Source organism: Euwallacea fornicatus, chromosome 27 (genome assembly GCF_040115645.1).
Source record: "Euwallacea fornicatus isolate EFF26 chromosome 27, ASM4011564v1, whole genome shotgun sequence".
Lineage (NCBI taxonomy): Eukaryota > Metazoa > Arthropoda > Insecta > Coleoptera > Curculionidae > Euwallacea > Euwallacea fornicatus.
The window spans coordinates 1,072,897-1,100,841 of NC_089567.1; the positions used below are offsets into that span (position 1 = coordinate 1,072,897).

General features: G+C 33.1%; 2 protein-coding genes and 2 long non-coding RNA genes across 5 annotated transcripts; 3 read left to right on the forward strand and 1 right to left on the reverse strand.

Annotated features, from left to right (window-relative positions):
- Positions 1–650: 650 nt before the first annotated feature.
- Positions 651–6,548, forward strand: LOC136347192 (transducin beta-like protein 2). Its single transcript, XM_066296952.1, has 6 exons — positions 651–711; positions 2,300–2,520; positions 3,918–4,104; positions 5,798–5,989; positions 6,097–6,282; positions 6,337–6,548. The coding sequence occupies exons 1-6, from the start codon at positions 651–653 to the stop codon at positions 6,546–6,548; spliced, it is 1,059 nt and encodes a 352-aa protein (XP_066153049.1).
- A 3,742-nt stretch (positions 6,549–10,290) lies between these two features.
- LOC136347201 (uncharacterized) lies at positions 10,291–22,673 on the reverse strand. Its single transcript, XR_010733458.1, has 5 exons — positions 22,415–22,673; positions 15,493–15,548; positions 15,074–15,373; positions 13,576–13,798; positions 10,291–10,660 (listed from the first exon to the last, which is right to left on the reverse strand). It is a non-coding gene; the product is annotated as an uncharacterized lncRNA (long non-coding RNA).
- LOC136347202 (uncharacterized) lies at positions 13,794–15,822 on the forward strand. The gene is made up of 2 exons (XR_010733459.1): positions 13,794–14,843; positions 14,888–15,822. It is a non-coding gene; the product is annotated as an uncharacterized lncRNA (long non-coding RNA).
- Positions 19,496–20,504, forward strand: LOC136347200 (alpha-ketoglutarate-dependent dioxygenase alkB homolog 6). Of its 2 annotated transcripts, none has more exons than XM_066296958.1 (2): positions 19,496–19,717; positions 19,830–20,504. In XM_066296958.1, exon 2 carries the CDS (start codon positions 19,859–19,861, stop codon positions 20,498–20,500), a length of 642 nt encoding a protein of 213 aa, XP_066153055.1. In that variant the 5' UTR covers positions 19,496–19,717; positions 19,830–19,858; the 3' UTR covers positions 20,501–20,504. The 2 variants fall into 2 exon arrangements, with proteins under 2 accessions (XP_066153055.1, XP_066153056.1); XM_066296959.1 differs by having other exon boundaries at positions 19,496–19,664.
- Positions 22,674–27,945: the final 5,272 nt, after the last annotated feature.

Here is a 27,945-nt window from a genome sequence, read left to right on the forward strand (position 1 = left end):
AATGTAAATGCGTTCCTTTTCTGATTTTCTACCTTCTTCACTGTGCAGCAAAATTAGCGAAAAAGTCACACATGTATGAAACTCCTTAAGAAATTTGGTTGTGCAATCTCGGTGTCTTGCTGCTCGACCTCGCCGCGCCCACTCGGCCGAATCCTAATGGTCGCAGAAAACTGTATTTCTTCACTAGTGTAACTATATAACTAAATAAATAACTGATATTTATGGCATATTTTTGACTGCAATTTAAAGCTTAAAAGTAATATGACCAAATTAAATAGGAATTATGCTTAAACTGACTGTAATCACTAAGATACAATACATCATGTGATAGTTTAACGTAATTTCCTAGTGTTGTTTATGTTGAAATTTATGGTATAATAATTGATTTAATAATCCACTGAATGAGGTGTGTGAACCGTCGATCGACTCATTACTTAACGCACATTTTTTACATTTACGGATTACTCGTATTTTTAAATGCATTAGATTTGCATGCAATATTTGCAGTTGCGAATTGGATAAGGACAATTACAAAAATTCATTAAATTAATTATATCGTGATCAATTCAACGAAGTAAAATAAAAACGATAATACAGGGCGTCTGTTTAACAGTCCCTTGGGCCCCTTCGCAATTTCACAAAAATCAATTATGGGGATGCATGTGAGGATAATGAAGGTGAATTTTACAATTAGTGACAAAGCTATAGGATGTCCCAAAAAGGCGGACCATCATAAAATGTTCTTTTTTTAATGGGGTCACTTTCCTTTTTGCACGATATAGAATTCTCTCTTGAGCCCGTATTAGTTCCTAGACTATTTTTACCCTGAGATGCAGTCACATGAAGCTATGATGTTTTAAAAGAAATTTTAGATATGTGCAATGCCTGATGAAGAAATTAATATCGCAGCTAACGTAGCACCTTAGCAAATTCTCATTTACCCAAAAATATGTACAGGGTGTTCACAACAACAACTTGAATTTTCACCTTGTCAACTTCAGTTTTCTTGATTTTTCCGAATAGTATGGTATTTTTTTAACGTAGGACGAAAGAAAATTCGATTTTTTTCATTTTGGTATAAAATAATGCATTTATTTTAAATGTTAATGAAATGGTGTGCCTGAGAGCACAACAATCAGGCACTGAGCCGCAAACGCGCATTTGTCTGAAATAATTAATGGTTCCATTAACATCTAATACGAATATATTACCATTTTATATCAAAATGAAGAAAATCAAATTTGATTCCGTCCTACGTCATAAAAAACATAACATACTATTTGGAAATATCGAGAAAATTGAGGTGACAAAGGTAAAGTTTAAGTTGTTATTGTGATCGCCCTGTATGTATATTCGGCTAAATGAGCGTTTGTGGATACTAAGGGATCTTACACGAAGAACCAACCTAAAATTATCAGAATCATGGACTAACTGCTGTGTTATTTTTTATGAGACATTGTAAGGGTCTAAATTTTTCTTAAACATCACAGCTTGAAAAAACTGCATTTAACACAGGCTCAAGGGACGATTCTACGACTTGAAAAAATGTAGGTGGTTTCGTTTAAAAAAAACACTTTATGGCGGCCCAATTTTTTTAGACATCCTGTAGGATTGTCACTAGTTGTAAAATTCACCCTCATTAGCCTCATATACAATCCCGCAATTGATGTTTATGAAATCACAAATAATCTGAGGGCATTTTAAATGGACACCCTGCATATTAAATAATTAATTCAATTCTGGTTGTCAAGTTTCACCGCCATTTCCCTTAATTCCTTTGCGTTTAACCTCAATATCAACACCCTGTATAGGGGGTTCTATTAAAAAAAATTACATTTATTTATTTTTTCGGGTACTGATATTCACTTGTTTTTTTTTAATATCATATCACAAAAATGTTGACCAATATATGAAACTTTTACATACAAAATTTTTTCCTAACTTCAATGATAAACTTGCCGAATTATAAAAATTTCCCTCATACACGTTCATTATCATTGATAATTCATATTGAACCCACGATTTACTGTTCTTTTCTATTTCTGTTTCACAACTCTCATATACAGTCATTAGTCTCGATACCAACCATTTATGATTTTACACCTCACGGCACAACATATTCGGGTAGGAAGTGCTATAAATTTATATGAAACGCAACAATAACATGTGGTTCATGCATAATTCTCGGCATAGTTGAGTAAGAATATGTGGGTTTATCGACCACATTCCTACCCTTGAATGACGCTCATTTAAGGTTTGAATGCGTAACAGCAAAATCAGAATTTTCTTTCTTTTTCAGACAGGACCGTATTCATCTGGGAAGCTAAAGACCTGGCGAATAAGGAACGAAAATCCCTAAGAGTCAATGTGGAATTTGACTTCGCTACTCATGTGAAGTGGAGTCCAGATTGTAGAGCCTTCATCATCCACAAGTACAACGAGAACTCCTTGGAAGTTTACAAGGTGGAGAAGAAGAAGGATGGCTGGTTGTCAGCTAATAAAGCTCTCACATTCCCCAAGGTAGGAAATCTCAATACCCAGTCAGAGAATTGAGTAGAGAGATATTGAGGTAATGAGATGGAAAACGATTAATGAGCACTCGATTCCCTATTTGCGCCATTTTTTCGGCTTTGGGCCTCCTGGGACTGCTGGTCGAGTTGATTGCAGAGGCCCATTGCGAAAGCGAAATTGACTTTTTTGTCGTGGATAAATTATGGAAGAATTAGGAAAAATTATTGACAACAAATACAAAACAAAAAAATGAAAGCTGCATAATAATAATAATGATTATTATTTGTATTGTTTAAGTGTTCATTCAGTTAAGTATATTTTTCGCTATCTACTTTTATTATTAATAGATACTTTCAGTGACCTTTCTGACAACAAACGTAAATAAATAATCGAGTGTAATTGTTGTCAATAAATCATCATCCAATATTTTACCAATAAATTGTGTGTTAACCGTTGGAAAAGCTACAATTAATAGTTTATTTTTGTATTCAATAACCATTTTACGGTTTGTTTATGGTACCTCGTTCCAATTAGGCGCTATTAGAATGGGTTATTTCCTAAAATAGACATTTAGATCAGTTATGAGGACTATTTGTTTAAAATATTGCATATATTCCGCGTTTTCAAGGGTACGAGGGTAATTTTCCCGTAGAAAGTTAGATAATCACTATATGAGTAATAGGTAAAACATAGTAATAAAGGCTTTATTTGTTTTCTATTTTTTGTTATTTATTACTCACGCAAAATTTTGTGGTAGTGATTCACTAACAAGTTATTTATGACTACAGTTTATAGTGCAAGAGAAATGCAAATCGCAGAATTTCCTTAAATTTGTCTATTGGCAAAGAAAAGCTCTCACGAACTAAAGCGCCAACACAATTTTCCGAATTTTTAATAAATTTTCGTCAAACAGAAAATTTCATGATTTAATGAGTCTTGTTCTCAGTTTTAAAAATATTTTGAGATTACTCATATTTTATGATCGCGTTGGAGACCCGAAATTAGCCCCCGATTTCTCCTCAGAAGAGAATGTTTTCCACTTGTCTAATTTACTTGGAAATAGGTTCGTTGGATAAGAATTCCATGCAATTTTCCTTGGGACTGTTTTCTCAGGATACCAAATTTTTCAACAATTTTTAGACTAATCCGTATTCAGCGAATGTCTCTGAGAACCCATTTTAAGGTCGGATTTTTCCTCGGAAAACGGTAATTTCCAGTTGTTCAATATGCTTACTAATCTGCATCAATTTGACTAATGAAACACTCTCTGAACATGTAAACCCATTTTTATACCCTCATTACGTACATAAATTAAATTCTAAATATTGGTCTAAATATGGAAAATAGGCGATCTATATTGCTAATATTTTTAATCGTTAATGGTAATCGATGTAATGTATTTTAAGGCTCATGAAACAGATGTAATTGGCATGGACATTGCCAGTAATGGAAAGTTCATCATGACTTGCTCTAACAAGACTGATCTGGTAATCTGGGACTTAAAAGGAGACCAACTGGCTAAGGTCGACACTTTCTTGATGAGCACTACATGCGCAAAGATATCTCCTTGTGGACGTTTTGTTGTAGCATCAGGTAATTTTTTACTGTGTCACTGTGAATAACCGCAACCAGTGCTGAAACTGGATGAGCGATTTTTTTGTTTTATGCAAATGGTAAATATTAATTCAATTAATAACATGCAATAAATTGCCCGTTATTCTCCTGTGGTGTGGCTAGCTTAGCAATGCAGCTGTGAACTCAGTGTTGTCTGTTATGTCACATGCAAGTCAATACGGGGTGTGTCAGCTTTAACCCGCATAACTTTAATAGCGCATTAAACGTCCAAAAATAATCTCAGTGTACTGTACCAACCTTGGACATTGCTAACCTAACGTCCAATAAAGCTTCCTTTAGCCCATGCGGGGGGTTCAAATTTAATTTAAAAAATAAAAAATATTACATTTCTTCAAGAAAGTCTAGAGATTCATTGAAGAAATTTGGAAGATGTTGGAGACTATGAACGACGCACGTGTTTTACTAGGAAACAACTATTTTTTAGTTTTTACGGTGACATGCCTACCTCCATGTTAGGGAATATTTTTTCAGAAAAAGTGGAACACTACTGGCTTTTCTGAAAATAAAAAATATTCTCGAATTCTTCGTTCAGTTCTGGAGAAATAGTCTCTTTTGAGATTTTTTAGTCCGATCCAGTTTCCAAATAAAAAATTTTAATCATTTTAATGTACGTTCAATTTGCTTATATATTAATGTTGATGTGTGTGAATGACCTTAGTGAGACCTAACACGCCTTTACCCCTATGGCAAAGTGTGTCATGTGTACTGAACAGGATTACTGGTAATGTGACGTATTCCTTTGGGAAGGCGATAGAGCATGAGATAAGGAGTAAATTAAACCCACATGTACATATTCCAAAACTCACGAAATTTTGAATTGTTTTATTTTATTTTTTATTAAGGATATTACTGATTTCGAAGCGATTTTTCAAGGAACTCGTTGTAGATTTTTTAATTTTTGCTACTCGGTCACTTGTCTAACATTATGGTCTTTCGTTTAGAATTAAATATGTCCGGAAACATGTGCATTACGTGAAGATTTTGACTAAAAATGTTAATAAAATAATTTTATATTAAAAAAACTTCTTTCAATAGCTATTGAAATTAGGAAGTTTTTAGAAAAAAATTTTGCGCATTTGAACATGTTTTTAAAGCTGCTCTGAGATTAGGGTAGCTGATCTTCAAAAATTATTTAACGTAAGTTTTTATTCAAAATCTTCACATATTGTAAATGTTTCTGAATATATTTAACTCCATGCCGAAGTAGACAAGTTATCGTGTATCAAAAGAAGAAAAAGTCCAAAAAGGATTTCTTGAAGAATCACTCTGAAATCATTAAGACCCTGAATTACAAAAAAAAATTGAAACAACTCAACATCTAGCAAGTTTTGGATATCACATATGGGTTCAATCAACTCTTTACCTCATACCTTATCACCTTTCCAAAGGAGTACGTCGAATTACCAGTAACCCTGTATAACGCACTCTTGCCTCTTCATTTTATCAGCAACTTATTAAATTAACATGTACAATGGCACGTTTTGATAGTTAATGGAAGAAGAGAAACCAGCACAATTTAGATGATACCATATTGCAATAACACTTCAATCACGATTCATTATCAAATACTTACTCAATCTTTTTTGCAATTCTCCATAATTTCTATTTAAGTCCACATGCGAGACAATACTCATAATTTGCATCTATTCAGGTTTTACCCCCGAAGCTAAAACATGGGAGGTAACCTTCGAGAAGTCAGGTGAATTCAAAGAGGTGAAGCCAGTACCACAATTAACTCTTGGTGGTCATACTTCCGGGGTCTATGATGTAGCTTTTGACGTAGATTCATCCCATATGTCCACAGTATCTAAAGATGGCACATGGAGGATTTTTAACACCAAAGGTAAAATACCACACATTATCTTCCATTATCGTTGATCCCATGAAATAACCGATAAAATCTTCGGCGTTAAGTGAGTCCAAAACTTAAAAGTATTTCTGTTCAATCAGTGAATTACAAACAAGGTCAAGATGCTAGACTGGACATATCCGGACGCTATGAATTGGCCTCAAACAGCTCACTAGTTGCCTTATCGCCCAATGCCGAAGTCTTGGTTGTCGCCAGTGCAAGTGATCTCCAGTTTTTTTCTACCAAGTCTGGAAAGTTGGATTACACTATTGAAAACTTGTCTGCGGGTAAAGTTCCTCGTTAATTTCACGATTTTAAGACTTCACGTTATTGTTTCACAGATCATATTAGCTCCCTTTTCTTTGATGCCTCTGGAAAGTTCCTTTTGGCGGCTGCTGATAGAAAAATCATGGTGTTCCATAATGTTACTGGATATCGCTGTGGAATCGTTCACGCGAAGGAGAAATTGAAGGAGCACCAGACTTCGGCTACAAGAGAGAGGCTGCAGCAATTCATCAAGGATTCTGAGGATTTTTTGAAGAATTTTAAGTAATTGCGAGTTTATGTGTGGAGTCATTCCGTTTGTTCTTTGCATTTATTTGGTATGGAAAATAAAAACTTTTGCATTTTAATCTAGGAATTTTCCCAATGTGGACGTGAAAATATTTGCTGATTGCCCTGTATCAATCCATGAGAAAAGGGCTATTTATCCCTTTTAAAATTAGTTCTCATACAGCTCTGCCGTTAATAAGAGTCTTTTATGCAGAAATGAGTACAGTATGCTTTAACTACCTCAACACGGCTAATCCTTCAATAAGAAGACGATTCTAACACATTGACTGTGCCTTACTTTCAATAAATAGGAAAGATGGCGGACAATAACCAAAGCTTACCGAATCATTTGCGGATTTGACGGAGTCGGGAGGATCGATGAGTAGGTAGGAGGACGAGAGGAAGAGGCTCATTTGAACTACGTCAGTCACAGGTTACCATTCGTAGCGAATTGGACTGAACCGTAACAGAAACCTTAAGCCTTTTCTATTGAAAATCTCTACGAATTATATAGCACTTGTAACAATAGTTGCAACAACTTTATTACTTTTATAAACCCGATATTAAAAAATTGCTTAAACACGTATAATTTTATTAAAAAAAAAGGCATTTAATACATAATTTTCGATGTTAAAATTTTTCTCTCCTATAAAGTTTTTATTTTTGGAATGGAAAAGTACGCGTTTTAGTATATCAAATGAAAGGTGATTCAATAAAGGATTCAAAGGCAACTCAGAACTACAATTGAATTTATAATTTATTTAAAAAATAGAACTACATAAGTCCATATCCTAAAAAGATTAAGAGTTTTAAAGTTTGCTTCTTAGATAGACAATTCCTTTTCATTTAGTTTTAAAGGAGAGTAAAAAAACGACAATAAGACATAAAAATTCCAAATGGTCTTCAATGTAAACAATTTTTTACATACAAAATATCTTGATTTTTATAGAATTCATTAGTAGTTGAATTCAAGGTGTTAGGCATCTACCACAGTTGGAATATAAAGAAAAAAATTATGGTTTATCTCGGAAGCAAAAAATTAAATTTTTTTGGGAGATGAAGGTCGCAAAAGAACTTACGAAGAAGTGTGTCTCATATTTAATGAGAAATATCCAGACTGACTTATTGATAGAAGTGTAGTTTGTCGGAATTACAAGAAAGTTTCAATAAACTGGAACTAGTGAAAGCTGTCCCAAAATGTGAAAGACCTCGAACAGCAACTGGTAACGATAGGGCACTAGTTACTCTTTTATCTATCAATGAAAACTTCTTACAGTCTACCAGCAAACTTACCGATCAATTTGACGTATCTGCAAAATCAGCAAGCAATCATTTAAAACCAGAAAAATTTCATTCATACAAAATTTCTTTCACCCAAGAATTTACACCTACAGATTTTGATCATGGGATGGAATTTTGTGAATTTATGCAAAATAAGCATTCAGGATAATGGATTTTTTTGTAAAATATTATTTTTGAATAAAACATCGTTTTGTTTAAATGAATCTATTCATCGACATAGTTGTCGCTTTCAGTTTACAGACAATCCTCATTGGACTCAGACTCTGGGTACACAACATCCGTAAAAACTCGATGCACGGAAGGGTATAATTGACCACTGGTCCATTTTTCACAACTTCTACGAAACGGTTCCATCAATGGCCGCAATCTTCTCTGGAACAATTGGAGAACAAGCGGCGAATAATGTTTGGCTCCAATAAGATGATACACCACCGCATTACGCTATGGTTGGGACAAAGTATCTTGAGGAAACCGATTGACAAAATGTTCCCTTGGAGATGGGTCGGTAGAAAAGACAGAATAGAAAGGCCGCCACGACCTCCAGCTGTAACACCCATCGACTTTTTTTTGTGGGGTCAAAGATTCCGTTTACAAAAATAGAACACGAAATTTAGGTGATTTACGTCTTAGAATTTAAATAGAATTAGAATTAATAATAGAAACAACACTGGGTAATCGCATAAAAGATTTCAACGAACTGAGACATTACCAAATTATTGCTGGGACCTAATATGAGCAGTGATCGCAGAAATTTCAATTTTGCTCGATATAATAGTGAATGATTTAATTTTTTAGGAAACTGCAGATCCTATTTTAATTCTGAGAATACCATTGTATCCCTTATTGAATTATCTTTCATTTGATATACTACGACGAGTACTTTTCTTTTGGAAAATAAAAAGTTGGTAACTGTACAGGAGTGATAAGTCTTTTTTTAAATAAAATTATACGTGTTTAAACATCTTTAAAAAATATGGGATTTATGGAAGCGATAAAGGTGTTGCAATACTTTTCACAAGAGCTGTGTATATAGGTTAATTTGCCGAAAAAACTGAGGAACAATTTCATTTTTCAGGAATATTCAGTAATTTGCCGATAGCCGTTTCCTGGCGCGTCATGGGTCATTTTTCCCAAAAATATCCGAATTTGTTATTCAGTTTAGAACCTTTTCACTTCTTACATGGTTCTCCTATCAGTTACCATTTTTCAGTTATTCTCTAATAGGTATTTACTAATATCTAGGTGTGCACATGATTATTCCATAAAAAGTAATATGTATTACTGTGTCCATCAGGAAGATCTGATCAACGGTGCTCCACAAAAAAATTTGAATAAGGAAAATTGGGCATGAGCCTGGAAAAAATATCACCCGAAATTCTGGTACCTAGAAAAGACATTGTTTATAATAATTTGACACTCTGTATCTCGGAAACAAATAGTTTGCGGATCTCTGTTTATGGGCACTTTATGCCCTCTTTGCTGCTAAAATGATATCCTTTTATATTCTTAAAGTGCATTTATAATATAAAAAAATAAATTTTTTAAGGTTGTTTATCATTGGTTTCTGCAGACTGAAAAGTTTGCCACGCTACTGGCCGTGTCCTAATTTGCTGCTGCCCCCGATACGAGGTCGACCTAGATAATAATAATTCGAGAGCTAAATTAAAGCAAAGAGGAAAAGAACTAGTATATTAATTACTTAGCCGCATGTGGGGCCTAACAAAACCAACAATATCGATATGTTAAACCGCTACTAAATCGTATGCGCAGCAAACACCACAATGTTTTATCAGCTTATACAAACCTCTCCAAACCCTCCCGAGTACCCAAAGAAACTCTTTTATTTAATTTGATAGTAAAAAGCCTTTTATGATACTGTTTTACTGCCTACATAAATTGACTCATAGTTCAAATGTAATATAACAAATGAATTTATAATCCTAGTAGGATAAATCACGTTTGTTTAGTGCGGAACTGATACTGACTGAATATTTAATTCCAAACATAAATATGGTTTAACAGGGAATTAAGCCAAATTATTAACAAGCTAATAGGAAATCCAACATAAAACGTTGTATGTAATACCTACGTAATGAGGTTTTATTCGATTCATCCACTTACGGCCGAGTGAGCCCATAAACTGATTTGTCCCGGAGCACTCTGCATCACATACATATCACATAAATCACCATTATGCATTGAAAATGAATTAAACTCTTTAGTTTTTGATCGTACACACCCTGTACGATTTCGATTAAATATTTGGAGCATAATTAAATATTTCGGTCGAAGTATGATAATCTTAAGTCGCAATTAGACACTCTGAGACTTTCTGGAAAGATTAAAAGCAGGAATTAGAGTGAATAATAAATAATTGGAAAAATTTATGATTGGTGACGTCCACAAAATACCTGAAACATCATGCAAAATAAATCACCACATTATCGTTGTTATCAATTTATAAATTAAGGGCTAAATCATTATTTTATATAAATTAAAAGGTTATCAATGTATAAATAGCATTTTAGTGTACATTAAATATAGTGTAAATAATAAACATTTTTCATAACATTTCACCGACTCAATATGAGCCAAACTGTTAATCGATCCACATACAAATACTGAGTTGGTTAAACTTGCAACGTAAGACACATTTGGCCATCGAATTCTTGCAATTTGTTCTCAAGGTGGTCTTCGAGCTAAGATTTCTTAATCTCAATCTTCCCGGTCACAAGAAGGGCGATTACCACTATCACTGCTATGATTGCTAGGATGATCGCCAGGCACACCACTCGCATAACACATGATAACCTGAAATAAATTTTAATTAAGAACGACGTAACATGCCTGCTTCACAAGAATTATATTCAACCGTGACAGCGCTGTGACTAAAACGTCTCTGGACAACACTCCAAGGACATTCCAGAAGTAAAAATTGGATCAAACGCTAGTGATCCAGAACGCCATGTTGGAATAATCAGAATATAAAAAATAAGGAAGAATTAAGTGATTTAATTCATATGGTCTGGAATATCTTCAAAACTGTTAGTCCGGGCGTTCATCAAACATGAATGAGATATCCATTTAGATTTAATTGATTTGCGGTATATGTCCCCGAACAGAGTGTCAACTAGAAGAAAAAGAATTGAGAAGAGAGGAAGAAAGGAAATTTTCCATGAAATTAACGGTCAGTCATATATCGGGAATTCTAGATAAATGGGACAAACAAATATCTTGAAATCGAGATCTACAAAAAAATTTTCAAAAAAAATCTTTTTCATTTTTGGTGACTCAACTTTGTTTTTTTCCATGGACACCCAATTTTTTTTTTGGAGATTCGAATTCTTTATTGACAATTTTTTGTAAAGGTAAAAATGTCTTTAGTTCAAACATTTTTTGCTGAAAGTGATAAAATAAAATTAAAAAAAAACGATAAAAAAAATAAATTTCATGAAAATACATTGTTTTTTTACAAATATATTATTTTCAGACGAATCAAGTTTCACAAAACACGGTCAAGTGGATCGCGACAACATGTGTTATTGGTCGATTGAAAATTCGCATTGGTTGCGTGAATTAGATAGAAGGCCCATGAACTTTGTACATTTGATGTGGTATTTTACGGGGACACTCGATTGAGCCACACTTCATTGATGGAAATCTCGATGCAGAAAAGTATCGGAATTTTGTGCTAGATTTGCCACACCTCGAAGAAGTTAATTTAAAAGGAAAGTTGATAATGCGGTTTCAACATGATGGCTGCACTGCTTATCATGTCAGAAATGTCTGAGAAGTTTTAAATGAACATACTGTACAAAGATGGAATGGGCATGGAAGTGCAGTAAATTGGCCAGTCCGATTAGCAGATTTGAATTCATCGGATTTTTTTTGTGGGGTCATTTGAAACACATCGTTTATAAACGAGTGTCAACTGCTGCCGACGATATGGAAATTCGGATCAGAAACGCTCGTCAAAACATTACACCTGAAAAGCTAGCAAATACCACATAGCATCTCAAAATAAGATTTTCAGGTATCTTGAACAGCAGGCATACCATTTCGAACATTTCTTCGACTGATTTTTTTTTATAATGAAGTAAAATTTATTTATATAACAAATTAAATTGCTCTACCACCTTAATAAAGTTAATAAAGTGTTTATTTTGGATCTAGTTTTATTATGAATTTTATCACTTCCAACGAAAAATGTTTCAAGTGAAAACGTTATTACCGATAATAACAAAAAAAATTGGGTGTTCCACGTAAAAAACGAAATTGACCCTAAATGGCAGGTGAAAATGACCTTGAAGAAAATTAACAGCATAAAAAAATTGACTCTCTGAAAATAAAAAAAAGACTTTATTCAAACATTTTTTTAGACCTTGTCAATTTGAAGATATTTGCTCGTCCCGTTTACATAGAATCACTCGGTATACTGTAAAAAAACTTGGGACAGTAATGAAATGTGGTCCTATGCTTAGATTTTAAATGGCAACACCAAAAGGTTTATAAAATCTAATCATATAGGTTCTAAGCATGTTATACATTTCAATGTAATATTTTAAAAATTGGAAAAGTCATGAAATTAAAATATCAGAAACTTTTACATCCTGTATGTCGATAAAAATACATTTTAGGAATACAATTGGTGCTACACATGCAAGGTAATACATGGAGATCTTCTGTCCTAAAAGATACAGGGTCAGGCAAAAATGCACAGGTTAATGCTCATTAATTTAGAATATACTTAAATGTTTAAAAAAAATTCGAATGAATGCTTTTTAAAAATTAAATGTATCGAATAAATAAATACAGATTATCCTTATTTCTGCAAAATTCTTTATCTTTTTTTTACGAAACGACAATTTTCCTAATCATAATACTTAAATAGATTTAGTACTTCTCATTTGTAATGTCTGATTAATTCGATTTTCGAGATCACCCCACCTTTAAAGATAAAGCTAAGTTTACAGTTTCCTGACTAATTACACGTTCACAAAAATATGTCCAACAAACAGGTTGAACCTGTGTGTAATGACTCGGTAAACATCCTATTAATGACTACAGCGTACAGCTAATGAATATTACTTTACTGAAGTGAATGATTCTTATTTCATACAGTCCAGGCAAATGTATCAGTCGCGAACTAAATTGTGCCGATCTGCGGCTGGTAAATTCAACATTACAGTACCTGGTCCTGTAACTTTTCACTAGAGAACCTTACCCCACTCTAAAAAAGTTCCAGGCTCGGTTCCTAACGTTGCCTCGTTAGTAAAAAAACTCGTACTGTAACAACAAACCGCCTACAGGATTTATTAACGTAAATGGACTTGTTATTGTAAATGACTATGTGCGTAGCTGGTAACTGATTCTCGGAAATCTCTTAGCATTTCCATGACAACCAGGTGTCGTTGTGTTTCCGTGACAACGACGTGGTTTTCAAATATAAAAGAAGCAAACATAATCTCCAGGGATTGGTAGAAGTACCGGACTTCTAGGGTCTTATAGTTAGTGAGTCACCGCTGCCTCTTTAGGGGTTTTTAAATAAAATATTAACAATCAGCTAATCTAAACTAATTAGTTCTGGTTAGTTCAGGTTAGTTACTAACTAACCCTAACAACATAAGAAGGTCTTTCCTCGTTAGCGATTGCTTAAAAAAAAAGGAGGACACCAAAAAGCAGTTGGTAGATAATTATGCTCTTAGCAAAAAGGACTAGATACTTACGCATCACAAAGCCAACAACAACCCATCTTCTCCTAAAGAACTTCTGCACTTCTGTTCATCAAATCCTAAGGTTTTCGGTACTACACTTGTTACCATCAACTTTAAACAGGTGATGTTTATGCAGCCTTGAAAAATTTATTGACTACTAAGGTTGTTGGAAAATCACAGTCTATTAGTAAGTGAAAACTACGCGCGATGTGGTCTGCTATCTGCGATAGGTATACTGCAAAAGTGAATACAACATCTGATTAAATAGAAAGAGAACATTTTTTTATGATTGGATTATATTGAAATTTACCGAATGGTTTATTGCGTAATTACGGTGTTAGTATTCTCTTGTGATAAGTCTGAATTATTTCGCCTATTATCGAATTGACATATTGATAAATATTACTCATCAGTTTGACATCGTACATTTATTGCTATAAGAAGTTCTGACAACGTGCCCGATAAACCACTGATATACCGTTTTTTGTCACTGCTGGTAGGACACGCGCGCGACACAATTTTCGCACTTGTGCAACATTATTTTAACCCTCGTTAAACGCGATTTTTGCACTGGTCCAACATTATTTTGACCCTCAAACACGATTTTTGCACTGGTGCAACATTATTTTGACCCTCGTTAAACACGATTTTTGCACTCGTGCAACATTATTTTGACCCTCGTTAAACACGATTTTTGCACTGGTGCAACAATATTGTTATATCCGTGAAATTTTATGTTCTACTATTATGTTGTATTGGAAAACTAGTTAAATAGATCACTGAGTTGCTGAGATTTTTTGACCCGAGGTTGACAAGCGCTGAGATGAAATAGTCTGTAAAGAATGATTAAGGAAACTTGAAAGCTCACGAACTGAAAAATTGTGTACTAATAAATGTAGTTTTTGTTTTCAGAGTATTTTTATTCAATATTCTTTTGGTGTCTTTTATGCTTTTTATGTGATTTCATTTTAGTTTCTAATTTATAGGCCCGATGATCTCTATTTAGAGAAAACCGATTTTATAACATTCGATTTGGTTTCAGTGCAAATTCCAAAAATCGGCACTAACGTCTAAAAACGTGAAATGCTTTTCGGTAGTGTTGTTAACCAAACTTTTCCTGTTATTGCCATTTTTGAGTTTTTACGGTGATTATTCGGCCTCAATAGAAAAAACAATATAAGATACGTTTTTCAAAATGCTAGGGACGCATTAATTTACTGCGAACTCCTCGGTTCACTCGTGCGGCAATGTAAAATTGTATCTTAATGCACAATTTGGATGTAAGTTAAATTGAGAAAATTAAATAATAAAGAGCTAGGTATAGGTCCTCTACTATGCAACGCCAATGGCCTCTACTACAGAAGTTCACAAAAGGGTATTGCCACTGCATATGCGTTGAGGCAGCAATATTGACGAAAACGTAAGGAATAGAAGTTAGAGCTGTTAACAATTATTTTATGGTTATAGACTATTCGTTATACCTAAATAAACAGCATTAACATCCACTTACTTTAAGAGATTTTTTTCCGAGTATCATGGTCAGGCACAGCAAATCAAGTGTAAACCTTATAATGCACCTCACTATAACCGAATAAGTAATTAAGTTAATAAATGAGTCTAATGCATTAAGCCATTTTAATGTTCGCTATATGTATACATCAAAAGCAAAAGAGTATAAATCTGGTTTTAACACAGTCTCACTCAGCAGCTTGCAGTACATTGAATTGCTTGTTGATTCTTTTGTTCTCTTGCCATAGGATGGAAACCGAAGCATAGGCGGGGCTATACGAATTTCCTTTTTTCACTTTGTCTAAAAATAGATTTTATTGTCAAAGCTTCAATCTCGAATATTAGAGATTCTTGTAAAAGAGAGCCAAAGTTATAAGATGATCTACATTATTATTGAAAAAGTAAATCAGGTTGCCTTACATGTGAAGCTGTTCTTTCCCCATTCGGTCTTGGTTTCGCCACTGGTGACTTGTGTTCTATAATTAACATCTTTAGTCACTTAATTAGCCCCCTAGATCTCTAAAACTGTTTTTATTGCATGTATGAGTTCAGGACGGGAAACAAAATATTAGCTTAGCTGTGGTATAGGTATCAAGGTGTCCTTTGTAGTATAAGTTTGTGCAGCAGATTTAATTTATTTCTCGATATACAGGGTATCAAATTTACAATTACTTTCAAGATTTTATATAATAATTTTTCCATTGTCTAAGATATTTTATGTACAGAATATACTGAATTGTAATCTATAAATTGTTATGACAATGTATCGAGTGGTACTCTTCCGGTTGTTACACTTATTTTACCCCCCCAAAATTTTCTGCTGTGCGCCACTGATAATAGATATCATGAAACTACGATTTTTCGATTCACTTAGACTTCATCACTTTAATTTTTATCGATGTCTGGCACTGTTGTTGAATTAATTGCAGAACTGTAATTCAAATACGTCCAATTTGTTAGCCCAGATTCAATTTTTTTATTTGGATTTTCTAGTCCGAATATCGAGTAATTATGGTAGATATCGATTGTGCTCTCAGTAGCTCTGGCAAGTATGCAATTAACAAGATAGATAAAAAAAAACCTCTTTTCACTCCGCATTCGGAAACCTGAATAAAAAGAGCTGAGATCTGTGCGAAATTGGAATAAAAAGCAAAAATTTACCAGAATAAATATCTATCACTATTTTTACATACAACTTTATTATTTCGAAAATGGTTTGGAATAGGTATGGGTAACCCCTATATAGTTCAATAGAGACGCTCCCTATTTCATACTCTTTAACGTTATAGGGTGTTCCACTTAAAAAAATTAATTTCTGCAATTTTAAAACTGAATGTCAAGAGCTGAATTTTGAACACTGTGTATAATACTATTATGTGTTATACTATGTCATATAAATAGCAAAAGTGTAAACTTAACACTTAAATATTGACATTCTGCAAAATATGGAGATGACGTCCTTAATAACTGCGGATATGTGCAATTTCAAAAATGCAGAGATACATTTTTAATTCAAGACCAAATATCTCAAAAACAATAACGAGTAGGTGTAGGACATTATACAGAAAATTGTCCCAAATATTAAGTAGAATCTAAAAATAAAATAATATACTGGGTGTCTCAATTAAACTAAGCAACATGACAGCTATTTCCGGATAAACTGGAAGTGACAGGAAGTTGAAAATATTTTAATAAATAATACATGTCGAAATTAACTCTAAATTTTCAAACTCGTATCAGATTTAGATTTTGGTAAATTTTAAATGAACGAGTTGGGTGAATTACCCAGAATATACAAGGTCAACAAATACCTTATCAAGTAATTAAAAAAGTTCTTGAGTAATATGAATTGCAGTTTGCCCATTGTCAGGAAATTAACGGGGCATAGTTCAAATATCCAATACATCAGAGAGTAGTTGATATTGCTATTTTTTAAATAATAATAATTCGTTAACTATTGTTATTTTTATGTTTAGTTACTTATTTTGAAAACTATTAAATTTAAATAAGGGTATAGTACTACCTGACATGCGTTTAAAACTTCTCAATGAACTCAAAAACCTTATAATGTACATAAGGTTCAATAGGAAAAAAATGAAAAAGTATATTTAACTAGTATATAGGTAACCCTGTATGATTGTTACGTGAAAAAAATGCACAACTAAGACATTTGCCGTGAGGCAACATTTTTATGAAAAATATTTCCTTGAATTTTTAACACATTTATTTAGGACTTTTGGTCCTTTATGAGCATGCGCATACATAGTGATAAAAAAAATCCACATTTTGTTTTTTCCTATTTTTCGTCCTAATTTATATGTTTTTTAATTTGCAGGAAATTTAAAACTGTAATTGATAAGTCACGTGCCGCACAACTTTAACATTCAGTATCTTGGTGAAGAAGTATTTTCATATCTACCTTCGCATGAAATTCTTGTCGCGTATTTTGATATAAAACACGCAGTTAATAATTATGCATTAATTTCGAAACGCCTTGCCCTTCACAGTTATAAATTCTTATGCTACCTACTTTCCCACGTGAGACTTGGGAAAAACCACTGTTAAGATATATTTAGGACTCCCCGTATAGATTAGTGTGAATATAGTTTGTACGAGGAAAACTGATTTAGAACTGTCTAGATACTGAAAATTTTAAAAATTATGTTTAAGTAACAGTTATGGTCAATAGTAATAAAAATACGTATACCTGTTTTGAGATATGTAGTTAGAAAATTAACCGTACATAGGGCAAAAATTAATAAAATGGTCACAAACCAATATTTCTACGCTTTTTTTTGTTTTACAGAACACAATACATTGCAAATATACGTTATCAAAAAAAAAACTTACAAAAATAGTTCCAATTCAGTAAAAATAATTAACAAACAACAATAAGCGAAAAATATAGGCACGAAATTAACCGTGCACGGCATCATATTCATTTTTATTTTGGTTGGAAATGTTGATCAAAACAATTTTTTTTGCATATTTCTTCGAGTCTGATAAATTGATTCTAAAATCATTTTACATATTAATTTTTTTCATTAATGTATGAGAAATGGCAAATAAAAGAGTGCAAACCAATATCGTGACGCGCCAATTAATAATAAAGTTTTATTGTACTGGAAAAACTATGCGAAAAAATGGTAATTTAACAGGAAGGACACATTCGATGGTATAGTATATAATAAACAAATATCGTTATCCAAAATTGGTAGGAGACGACCCTGGAAGAGGTCGGAAAAAGATACTTTCTAAAAAGAATGAGCGATTTATTGTTTGAGAACTAAAGATTTATCCGAAGAAAGTGTCCCTAATTTAACAAAAGAAGTATCCCGGAGAAACGGCAAAATTATGTCAACTGAAATAGTAAGAAGAGTTCTCAGAAAAAGCAGTTTTAATGGCATAATACAAAGGAAGAAACCCTTTATATCAAACATTAATTACAAGAAAGTATGTAGAAAAGCCTGTTGAATTTTCAAATACTGTAATTGTTGCAGACAAAACTGAAGTAAACTTGGATGGAAGACAAATCGTATGAATAGGAAACCAAATACACAACTGTAGGACAGAAATATGAAGAAAGCAGTAAAACACGGAAGCGAATCATTAATGTAATGGGGTGCTATGGAGGCGAATGGTACCGGCAACGTACACCAAATTAAGGGAAAAATAGAGAAAAACGTTTACCTTAATATTTTAAGAGTTAATTTGCGACTATCAGCAGAGAAGGTGAACATGTCAAGAATGCTTTATTTCCAACAGGATAATGATCCGAACCACGCCGCTGCCATTGCAAAGTTTTAGTTAATATATAATGTACCAAAACTATTAAATTCTTCACCTTAATCACCAGATTTGAAACCCATTGAGAATTTGTGGTAAATTTTAAAAAATGAAGTGCAAAATTGCAGCAACTACAGCAATTTAGAAGAATTAAGGAAATTAGTTTTTAACGTACGGGAAAACACTCCTTCAGATGTGACTAAAAAGTTGGTGAAACCCACGCATGCCGAAGACCGTAATTGAGGCGAAGAGGAGTGTCACTAAGTATTGAATTCGAGACGTTAATTTTTCTCTGTAAACTTCTTCAAATAAATGATTATATGATATACACATTTATGTTTGTACGGTTAATTTTGTACCTATATTTTTCTCTTATTATTGTTTGTTATTTTTTTTAATTAAATTTAAACTATTTTTGTAAGATTTTTTTGTAACATATATTTTATACTTATATTTACAATGATTATATTACCTTCTGTAACACAAAAAAGCGTAGAAATATTAGCTTATGAACATTTAATAAATTTTTGTCCTGTGTAGGGTCAGTTTTGTACGTAACTGTATATATGACATGTTCATGTGTTATTCTTTGTGTGCAACTTGTAATGCGTTCATGAGTATTTTTTGTATGCGGTATGAACGCATTTGTTCATAACATATGTAGAAGAAAAGCGGCCAAGATTTAAAATCGATGTCGCCACATCTCCAATTTCGCAGCTTTACGGCAAATGCGGACGAAATGGCACATGACATGAAATGTCCTTGTTAACATCAAAATTCACTGAGAAACATCAGAAAATATCGACGTAAGTAACACAATAAATAATGTTTTATTTTAAACATTTGGGTAAGGGTTTTGGTAAGAAACATAAACCTTGAAGTGTCTTACTATCTTTAACTAATCGCAGTTAATTCTTCCCTTTTTCACTCAATTATTTATAGCAAACATTTAATCACTCAATCTATTGCAGTATTTTGTTAACCGAGAAAATGTGAAACCATGGACCTCTCAAATTTTAGAGTGTCCCACATACCCCAAACAATTTATTATATTCCAAATTTCATAACCCAAGAAGAAGAGGAGCACATTATAAAAAATGTGTACTCGGTTCCTAAACCAAAGTGGACATGTCTCTCCAATCGCAGGCTGCAGGACTATGGGGGAATTCCACATGAGAAGGGAATGATCCCTGAAAAAATGCCCCTATGGTTGGAACAGTATACCAACAAAATAGGGCATCTCAACATTTTTGACGGTAGAAAACCTAATCATGTGCTTGTGAATGAGTATCTTCCCGGTCAGGGAATTATGCCCCATACTGATGGGCCCCTGTTTTTTCCTGCTGTGACTACCATTAGCTGTGGTTCCCACACCATATTAGAGTTTTCAGAAAACAATGAAAAACGGGATAAAATATGTGATATATTACTGGAGAGATGCAGCCTTGTTATTGTTACTGATGATATGTACACAAAATATCTACATTCCATTAAAGAAACTGATTCTGATAATGTTGCTGGCTGTGCCAATTTAGATAATTGTACTGTGAAATATCCCTTAAATGAGCAGTTGAAGAGGGAAACCAGAGTGTCCTTAACTATTCGACATGTACCAAAGGTCCTTAAAATAAAGCTCTTTTAATTTTTTTAGTATTCCTTTTTTTTGTTTCCCATCAAAGGTCCTCCTTTTGGATCTGAATATCAAGGATACATTTTAGGACTTGGACGATTGGGGTGCCACAGATGGACTATAACATTCAATTTAAATAAAAATTTCTCTTTCTAAAGCAAGTTTAAAGTTCTTTTTAAGAAATATCAGTAAGCTCTACAAGGATTTAAAATTATGTGTCCAGTCACTTTTTCTAGTTAGTTGTTGTGAACTATTTAAAATTTGGTTCTGTCGATTTCTAATTAATGTCATAATAAAAAAACACCCTGAGGATAGTCGAGAAAATTCAAAATGTACACATTAAAGGATATGCCGTTGTCATACCCTAGAAGACAAAAAGCGTTGATGGAGAAGTGCCATTTATTTTTAATCATTTCTTAAAATAAAAACGATTTGAACACAAATTGGTGTTGTTCGACCATTTGTGGATGCAAATTTTAATCCGCAGATTTTTCATTTAGGTAAACCCACAAAAGTCGCAATTATTATACTTTTATATGACATTTTTAAAGTGTCTTGAAAATTCCTTTACTTGTTCCTGTATCGATTTAACAAACGTACTCTATATGGCTATGACTAAAGATAAACTAGCCGGGAGTCAAATTGTTAATGTGTTGTTAATATAAAGCCAATTTCCGTATAAACGTGAACGCAATGTGAACTGTAACTAGTTATCCAGAGCTAAAACTTTTATTGGAAAAATCTCAATTTCTCGCGATATCTAACACCGTTAGTGGGAACTGGTGCTGGTAGCTCGGTTCATAATGGAGAATTCCATAATAGTTCTATTTTTTAGCATTAAAGTATAATCTACTGCCGGTAGATGACGGCTGTAGACTTAACGAAATCAAATTTAAATGAATAGCATTAGGTATCGAGACGGAATGTTTCCTAAACTTACGGCGCAGCTTGAGCCGATATTTCTTGGGTCAAAGTAAGGAAAAAAGTCATATAAACATATGATCGGAGTCGCTTTATTTCCGAAATGCAGAGTGTTCAAATAAAAAGTTTTTTAGTGGTTTTTTTTAATCGGTTTGGTTAATTCAATTCAAATTTTCGACATTTAATAACAAAATTATCGTGTGTCTTTTAGACATATCACAGTTCTTTTAGAAATTTCATAAGCATGCGTTCGGGGCATATATTATATATTGGAATTTTACACAAAAAGGCTAACGCCCGGTAGATTTTTATAGTTTACATAATTATTTTGAATAACTCAGCTAGGACTACATCTTGTCGATATCCATCTCATTTAGGGACTTCCACAAAAATCGACGAAAGTGACTAAATAAAATATTTAGAGGCGATAAACACAACTCTGTTTACTTGCCAAATATCATGATTTAGGTGTTGGAACGTGATGCCTCGTTTTAAAGGAAATTTAATCGTCTTATAGTGCATTTGCTAGTCTACAGGGTTTACCTAGAGAGTTGAAATCGTTCACAAGGCAGCTGTCATCTTAGACGCGACGTAGTTCTCCAGTAGCGGCAAATAGTTTTCAGTGATTTGAACTACATTGATTGCACTTGCCGCTACTGAAAAGCTACGTCGCGTCGCTGTATGGTCATTGTCGTCTATTGTTGGGGTGACAGCTACTTAAGGAATCTTTGGTACGATAACTCAGTACTTAGTACAACTAAAATAGCTGCTTTAAACTAGTTAATAGGTCATTTGCATCTTACCGATGAACAAAAAATGAATGAAGGACAACAATCGTGTTTTTTAGTGCCGATAAATACAATATTTTTACAAATCTGATACCACGACCTAAACTTGCCTATCTCTAACGGTTTCTTTATGATACTCTTTTGACGCGCGCCTTGCGCTGTTTCAAATGCGAAAATATGAAATCTTCATTAATGTAAGAAAAAAATTGTAACTCACAGCAATGTACACTAATTAAACTCATAATACAGCTGGAGGATTCGCTGCCCTCCGAGCAATTGTGTAACACAAGGAACTAGACCGCTATAACTTTATAATTTGACGATGTCCACTATTCCGCTTTTGGTCCTGAGGGCTTGCTTGAAGAGACTCTAAGATACGTCGGACACAGAGTTATCACCCCCCGAACAAAATTTCTAACTAATTTAATAATAAATCAATTGTAAATAATGTACCAACGGACTTCTAGCTAAATTCAAAGCAAATATTTTTGAGGTTATAATGAAACAAATAAAAGAAATACGCGGGAAATACGAGCTCGAAAAAGATCATGTCGTCTTTCTTTGAGTCGTACTCTCCAGAATGCGAGACAAGGATAGCTATATGGAGTATCAGGTGTTCTATACATATATTGATGCCTACCCCGCTTCTATTAGTATGTTTTCCTACTCTGTCTTACCTTCAGCGATTAACTGACCTACATTGCTTCAGGGCTATCTGTTCTTTAAGTAACATATCCCCTTTAATTGTCGATAAAATACCTGACACGTGAATGCCTGGAATGTATATCGGTTCTGATGTACTGGATATAACCGGTTTTTACCTGGCGCTCTCAGTGGAATTTCCGGCAAAGTGGATTTAACTGGTTCTTGGTATCGCGAACCTCTGTCGTTCGTTTTATTTTTAAAAGGATTTGATCGGCTCTAAGTATTTTGAAGAAAGTTTTAGGATAGTTTGAATTAATATCCAATTCGTTAACAAATTTACAACAATATATAAATAATATACAAATTTAATTAATATATTTGAATTATTTTTTCGAAGAACTGAAATAAATATACCATGTGGTAACTTTAATTGGAGCAAATTCGGTATTTACCCGAGATTTCATATTTAGCAAAATTGCTTAAACACGTCAATTTTTATTTTACACTATACACTTTTTGGTAGTATTCTGTTGCTACAAATGTCAACCCCTTAGGTAGGGTGAGAGCTACCCTTGAAAGTTTAAATGGGAGGGAGTTCTAGTCTAGTATCATTTTAAAGATCGTTTCAATCTGCCTTTATATGCCATATTACTTTTCATCATAGAGCAAAATAATATTAAATATGAACGAAATTTTAAACAATCAAATTATTATTTCCTCTAACTTAGCAACTGTTAGAAATGTTTACCGCTGTCTTCTTGGTACAGCCCTAAACGGTGAAAAAACTCATCTCTTACATTTTTAAAAATATTTAGAGTGATTTGCCTAATTTCTTGTTTTATATGTTATTTGAGTTCGTCGATGTCATGTGGTTTCATATTGTAAACCTTCGATTTCAGGTATCTCCATGAAACAAAATCTAAAGGAGTGAGATCGGGAGATCTCGGGGGTCATTGTATTGAGCCTCTTCTTTCTATCGATCGATTTGGAAAAGTCGAATAGATATATATAATCGAACATTCCGAGCAAAATGTGGTGGTGTTCTATTTTGTTGTAACCAAATCCGTTCGTCCGACATGGCTGGATTTACTTCACTAGGAAACAAATTAAATAATGTAGGAAATTGTTTGTCTTCAAGAAATTCTAAATATCGTCAGCTATTTTAATTTTCATTGAAAAATATCGATCCTAATGTTCGATTTCTTGTGATACTCGACCAAACGTTTGTTTTTGTAGGATCTTGTATATGACCTTCTCTTATCCAATGAGGATTGTCTGCAGACCAATCTCCACAATTTTGTTTATTGATATGTCCATTTAATGTAAAATTTGCCTCATTAGTAAACAAAATCCATTTCAGAGATATTTCTAATTGCTGAATAGCATTCATAATCCTATCGGAAAATTCAATTCGTCGGTTTTCATCATCCTTAAGCAATTCTTGACGTATTTGCATTTTATAAGGCCAAATATTTGCATTTTTCAATATTTTCAGAACGGATGTATTACTGATTGAATTTTCGAGAGCTATCTGCCGGGCTGATGTAACCGGGTTTTTTTTCTAATTCCAAAAGCATGTTAATTTTTGTAACGTTTCCAATTTTTTCCGGTTTGTTCCTTGGAGCATTTCTCACATGACTGTGATCCCAATTTTTTTTTAAATTGTCCCTTGATTAATGGGTGGCAAATCAGGATACTTTTGTCAAAGTAAATGAACAATCTCATTTTGTTTTCCGACTCTGTCGCCGTATCCAATCATTATTAAAATTTCGCTTTTATGAAATTAAATTAAGTAAGGCATTATTTGAAATTTTATAATTTACGTGAAGTACTTTTCGGTATTGAACGAAGTGAACTAAATTTTGTATTGAAGGAATATTCAAATTATTGTGGTATTTCAGAACCGAATTTATTCCAATTAAAGTTACTACACTGTATATGTGACAAACATGCAAAAATAATTATTTAATCAATAATATCCTTAGTTAACCTAAGAGTTTTACTTAAATCTTGAAAAGGACAAAAAATTAATTAAAATAAATTACCGAAATATCGACCGTTTATATAATTTTTCTCACCATTTCACAAGTTTTAAAAGAAAACTTTGTCACATCTTGAACAGAATTTGTTTATTTTTTCTAATTCTATTGAAACCTTCTTCAATATACATAGAGCACCAAAAACACCGTATAAAGTCGTTAAAAATTAAAGGAAATATTTTTTATGAAAATGCTGAAACACGTCAAATATTATTTTAATTATGCATTTTTTGACATAACAGACATGTATACAGGGTTTCACACGTAGTAGGTGATCGTACTTTTTATTTTTTCCTTATGGAACCCTATGCATATTATGACATTTACGAGGCCTTTGAGAAATTCTTAATATATTTCATAAAACGTATCTATGACTGAATTCAGCAGTTTTCGAAAAAATATACGAAGAATAAAAATCACGATAGAACTATTAATAGTTAAAAATAACAGTACATACTATTACAATATAATGTATTAAATGTTCAAACTGTGTCTCATTGACTTTCTGACAGTGGACAAACCGCAATTCTTTCTCAAGAATTTTTTTTTATAATTTGAGAAGGTGTTTGTTGAGCTTTTAGAGCAATACTAATTTTTAACCCTTCTATATTGTTGGACTTATTTAAATGCACCCTACGTTTAAATGCACCCTATGTTTCAGAAAACCCTATAAAAATGTCATATGGGCGAGGTCAAGCTATCTACCAGGTCATTCTAACTCCCCCTTCGCCCATTCCATTGATTATATTATTATTATACAGATATGTTACATGAAGTATGTTTAGAATTTCATAAATTCAGAAAAAAGTATGTTTATCTACTACATTGCTAACCCTGTATACATTTCTGGTACGTCAGAAAAAGCACAAATAAAACAATATTTGAAGTGAGGCAGAATGTTAATGAAAAATATTTTCTTCAATTTTTAACGAATTTACGCGAGACTTTTGGTCCTTTACGTATAATCATATAATGAATAAATTTGCTTATTAATTAACTGCCCAATCAATTATTTATCACAATCATTTATTTAAACAAATAAACAATTTTGTAGTTACCTAATTATAAAAATTCCTTAACAGGTATTATGTAACAAATCTGTTACTCTTTCAGGTAATCACTGGAATTCGGCAAAACGAGCGAAACAAAGTTCCGTAATGTGACATCTTCAAATATACCGAGATCAATACGACCTAAATCAATGAGGGCTATTAATCGAAGGAATGTTAACTTGACCACGTTTGGCGATGAGAAATTGAAAAGATAATCTTTATGTCTCCGACGCCTGTGTTCCTATTTAAAATATGTCGGAGTGGTGCTGCTGAAGGAGCAACACAAAGTACAGAAATTACCATCAAAAAGAATGATCACAGCGAAGTAGAACCTCCGGAGATTTCATATAATGTAATCTTTGCTTCAACTGCGCACTCCTCTCTGAGAAGGTGGTTTCTATTACCCAAGGCCGCACAACTTGATCAAATTGTCCTCGGCTTATAAATAAGCATTAATCCATGGGACAACCAAAGGCTGTAGCAATTTTGGTCCTAAATTTACAATTTAAATGCAAAGGGATTGAGATTTTAACCGAACACAAGCTTGTGGCCTGTTGCTATTCGGATCATAAATTTCGTTTCTGGTGGGATGAACCGGTGTTTGCACATGGAGAACAAGGTCCAGTAATCGCAACAGGTGCGAAATTGCATTATAATTATACAGTGTGGCTCAAAATAGGCTTACATATATCTATATCTTGCGAACTATAATCGCTAGGAACATGGATAAGCAGGAAATATTGAATGGGACATGATGGCCAAATCGAAGCCCTTTTGAAAACGATTTAAGTTTAAATTTAATTTTGTTTTATTCAAAAAGGAAAAAGACGAGTTTTTATGAGTTATTTACCTCGGCAACTCCGTGTATCCCAGAACTAATTTTTATGGATATTGGAACGCGGAACAACAGTTTACGTTTTTGCCGATATTAATGAAGTTGAATACACTTTGAAATTTGAAGATAGACCACATCTCACGTCATTTATCTTGTTCCTATTTCTGACCTATTTAGATGGATTGACTGTAGAACAGCTAAAAACCTTGTTAAAGTGAAAAGCTTCGATAAAGCTTCTTCAGCGAAAGCTAACACTTAAATGTGTTCCGAATTGTAAATTAGACTCCAGTTACATTTGGCTTGAGTGCATAATGACTATTATCTTCAACTTTTGAGATCAAGACCAAGGATGTTTAATGATGTGTGTTTGCATATTTTATGCTTTGACACTGATTTTAAATAATAATCAATTGATGTATATCGCGTATCCCCGGGTAGATGAGCCGACTCTTGTAAAAGGTAAAGAGAATTTGATTTAAATTTTCATTTTTTGCGGTTCAGTCCTGCTTGGTTAAAGATTAGTTTCTAAAATAATTTCAGTTTTGGAAAATCAAATGTGTCTTGAAAATTAAAAAAAATCTATTTCAGTGTAGAGTAAAGTGTCTTTTATGTGTCAAATATGACTTAATGTTATTAAGAAAAGTTGCTTAGAATCGGAACCTAATTCCATACACCAACTTTGAAAGTCCTCGTCGAACTTTGGCTTATTCACAATTTGTTGTATTTCCCAAATAAAAAGCAAATATTTTCACTAATTTTTGTTTTACTAAAACGATGAACTATTATCATAAAATAAATTAAAAAATTAGTAATCTTATATTAAACTTTTTTGGCTAAATGATCAATTTTGTAAAAGATGGTTTAGGAGAATGATGGCCGCCCAGATCCCCAGATCTTACGGTTATGAATTTTTTTGTTCGAGCAAGAATGAAAAACATAGTTTATGCAAAACACATTTCAACTAATACAGAATTATTAAAAAACAGGATAACGCAGACAGTTCGCTTATTTCCTAGAGAAGACGTACAAGCAGTTCTTAAAGGATTCATACACCGTATTGAAAAATGTGCAAATTAAGGAGGAGATTTGGTGGAAGTTTAAATTTAATATGAGATTATACATTTGTTAATTTCTCTAATGACAATAGTTTATCATTAGTTAATAAAACAAAAATTGA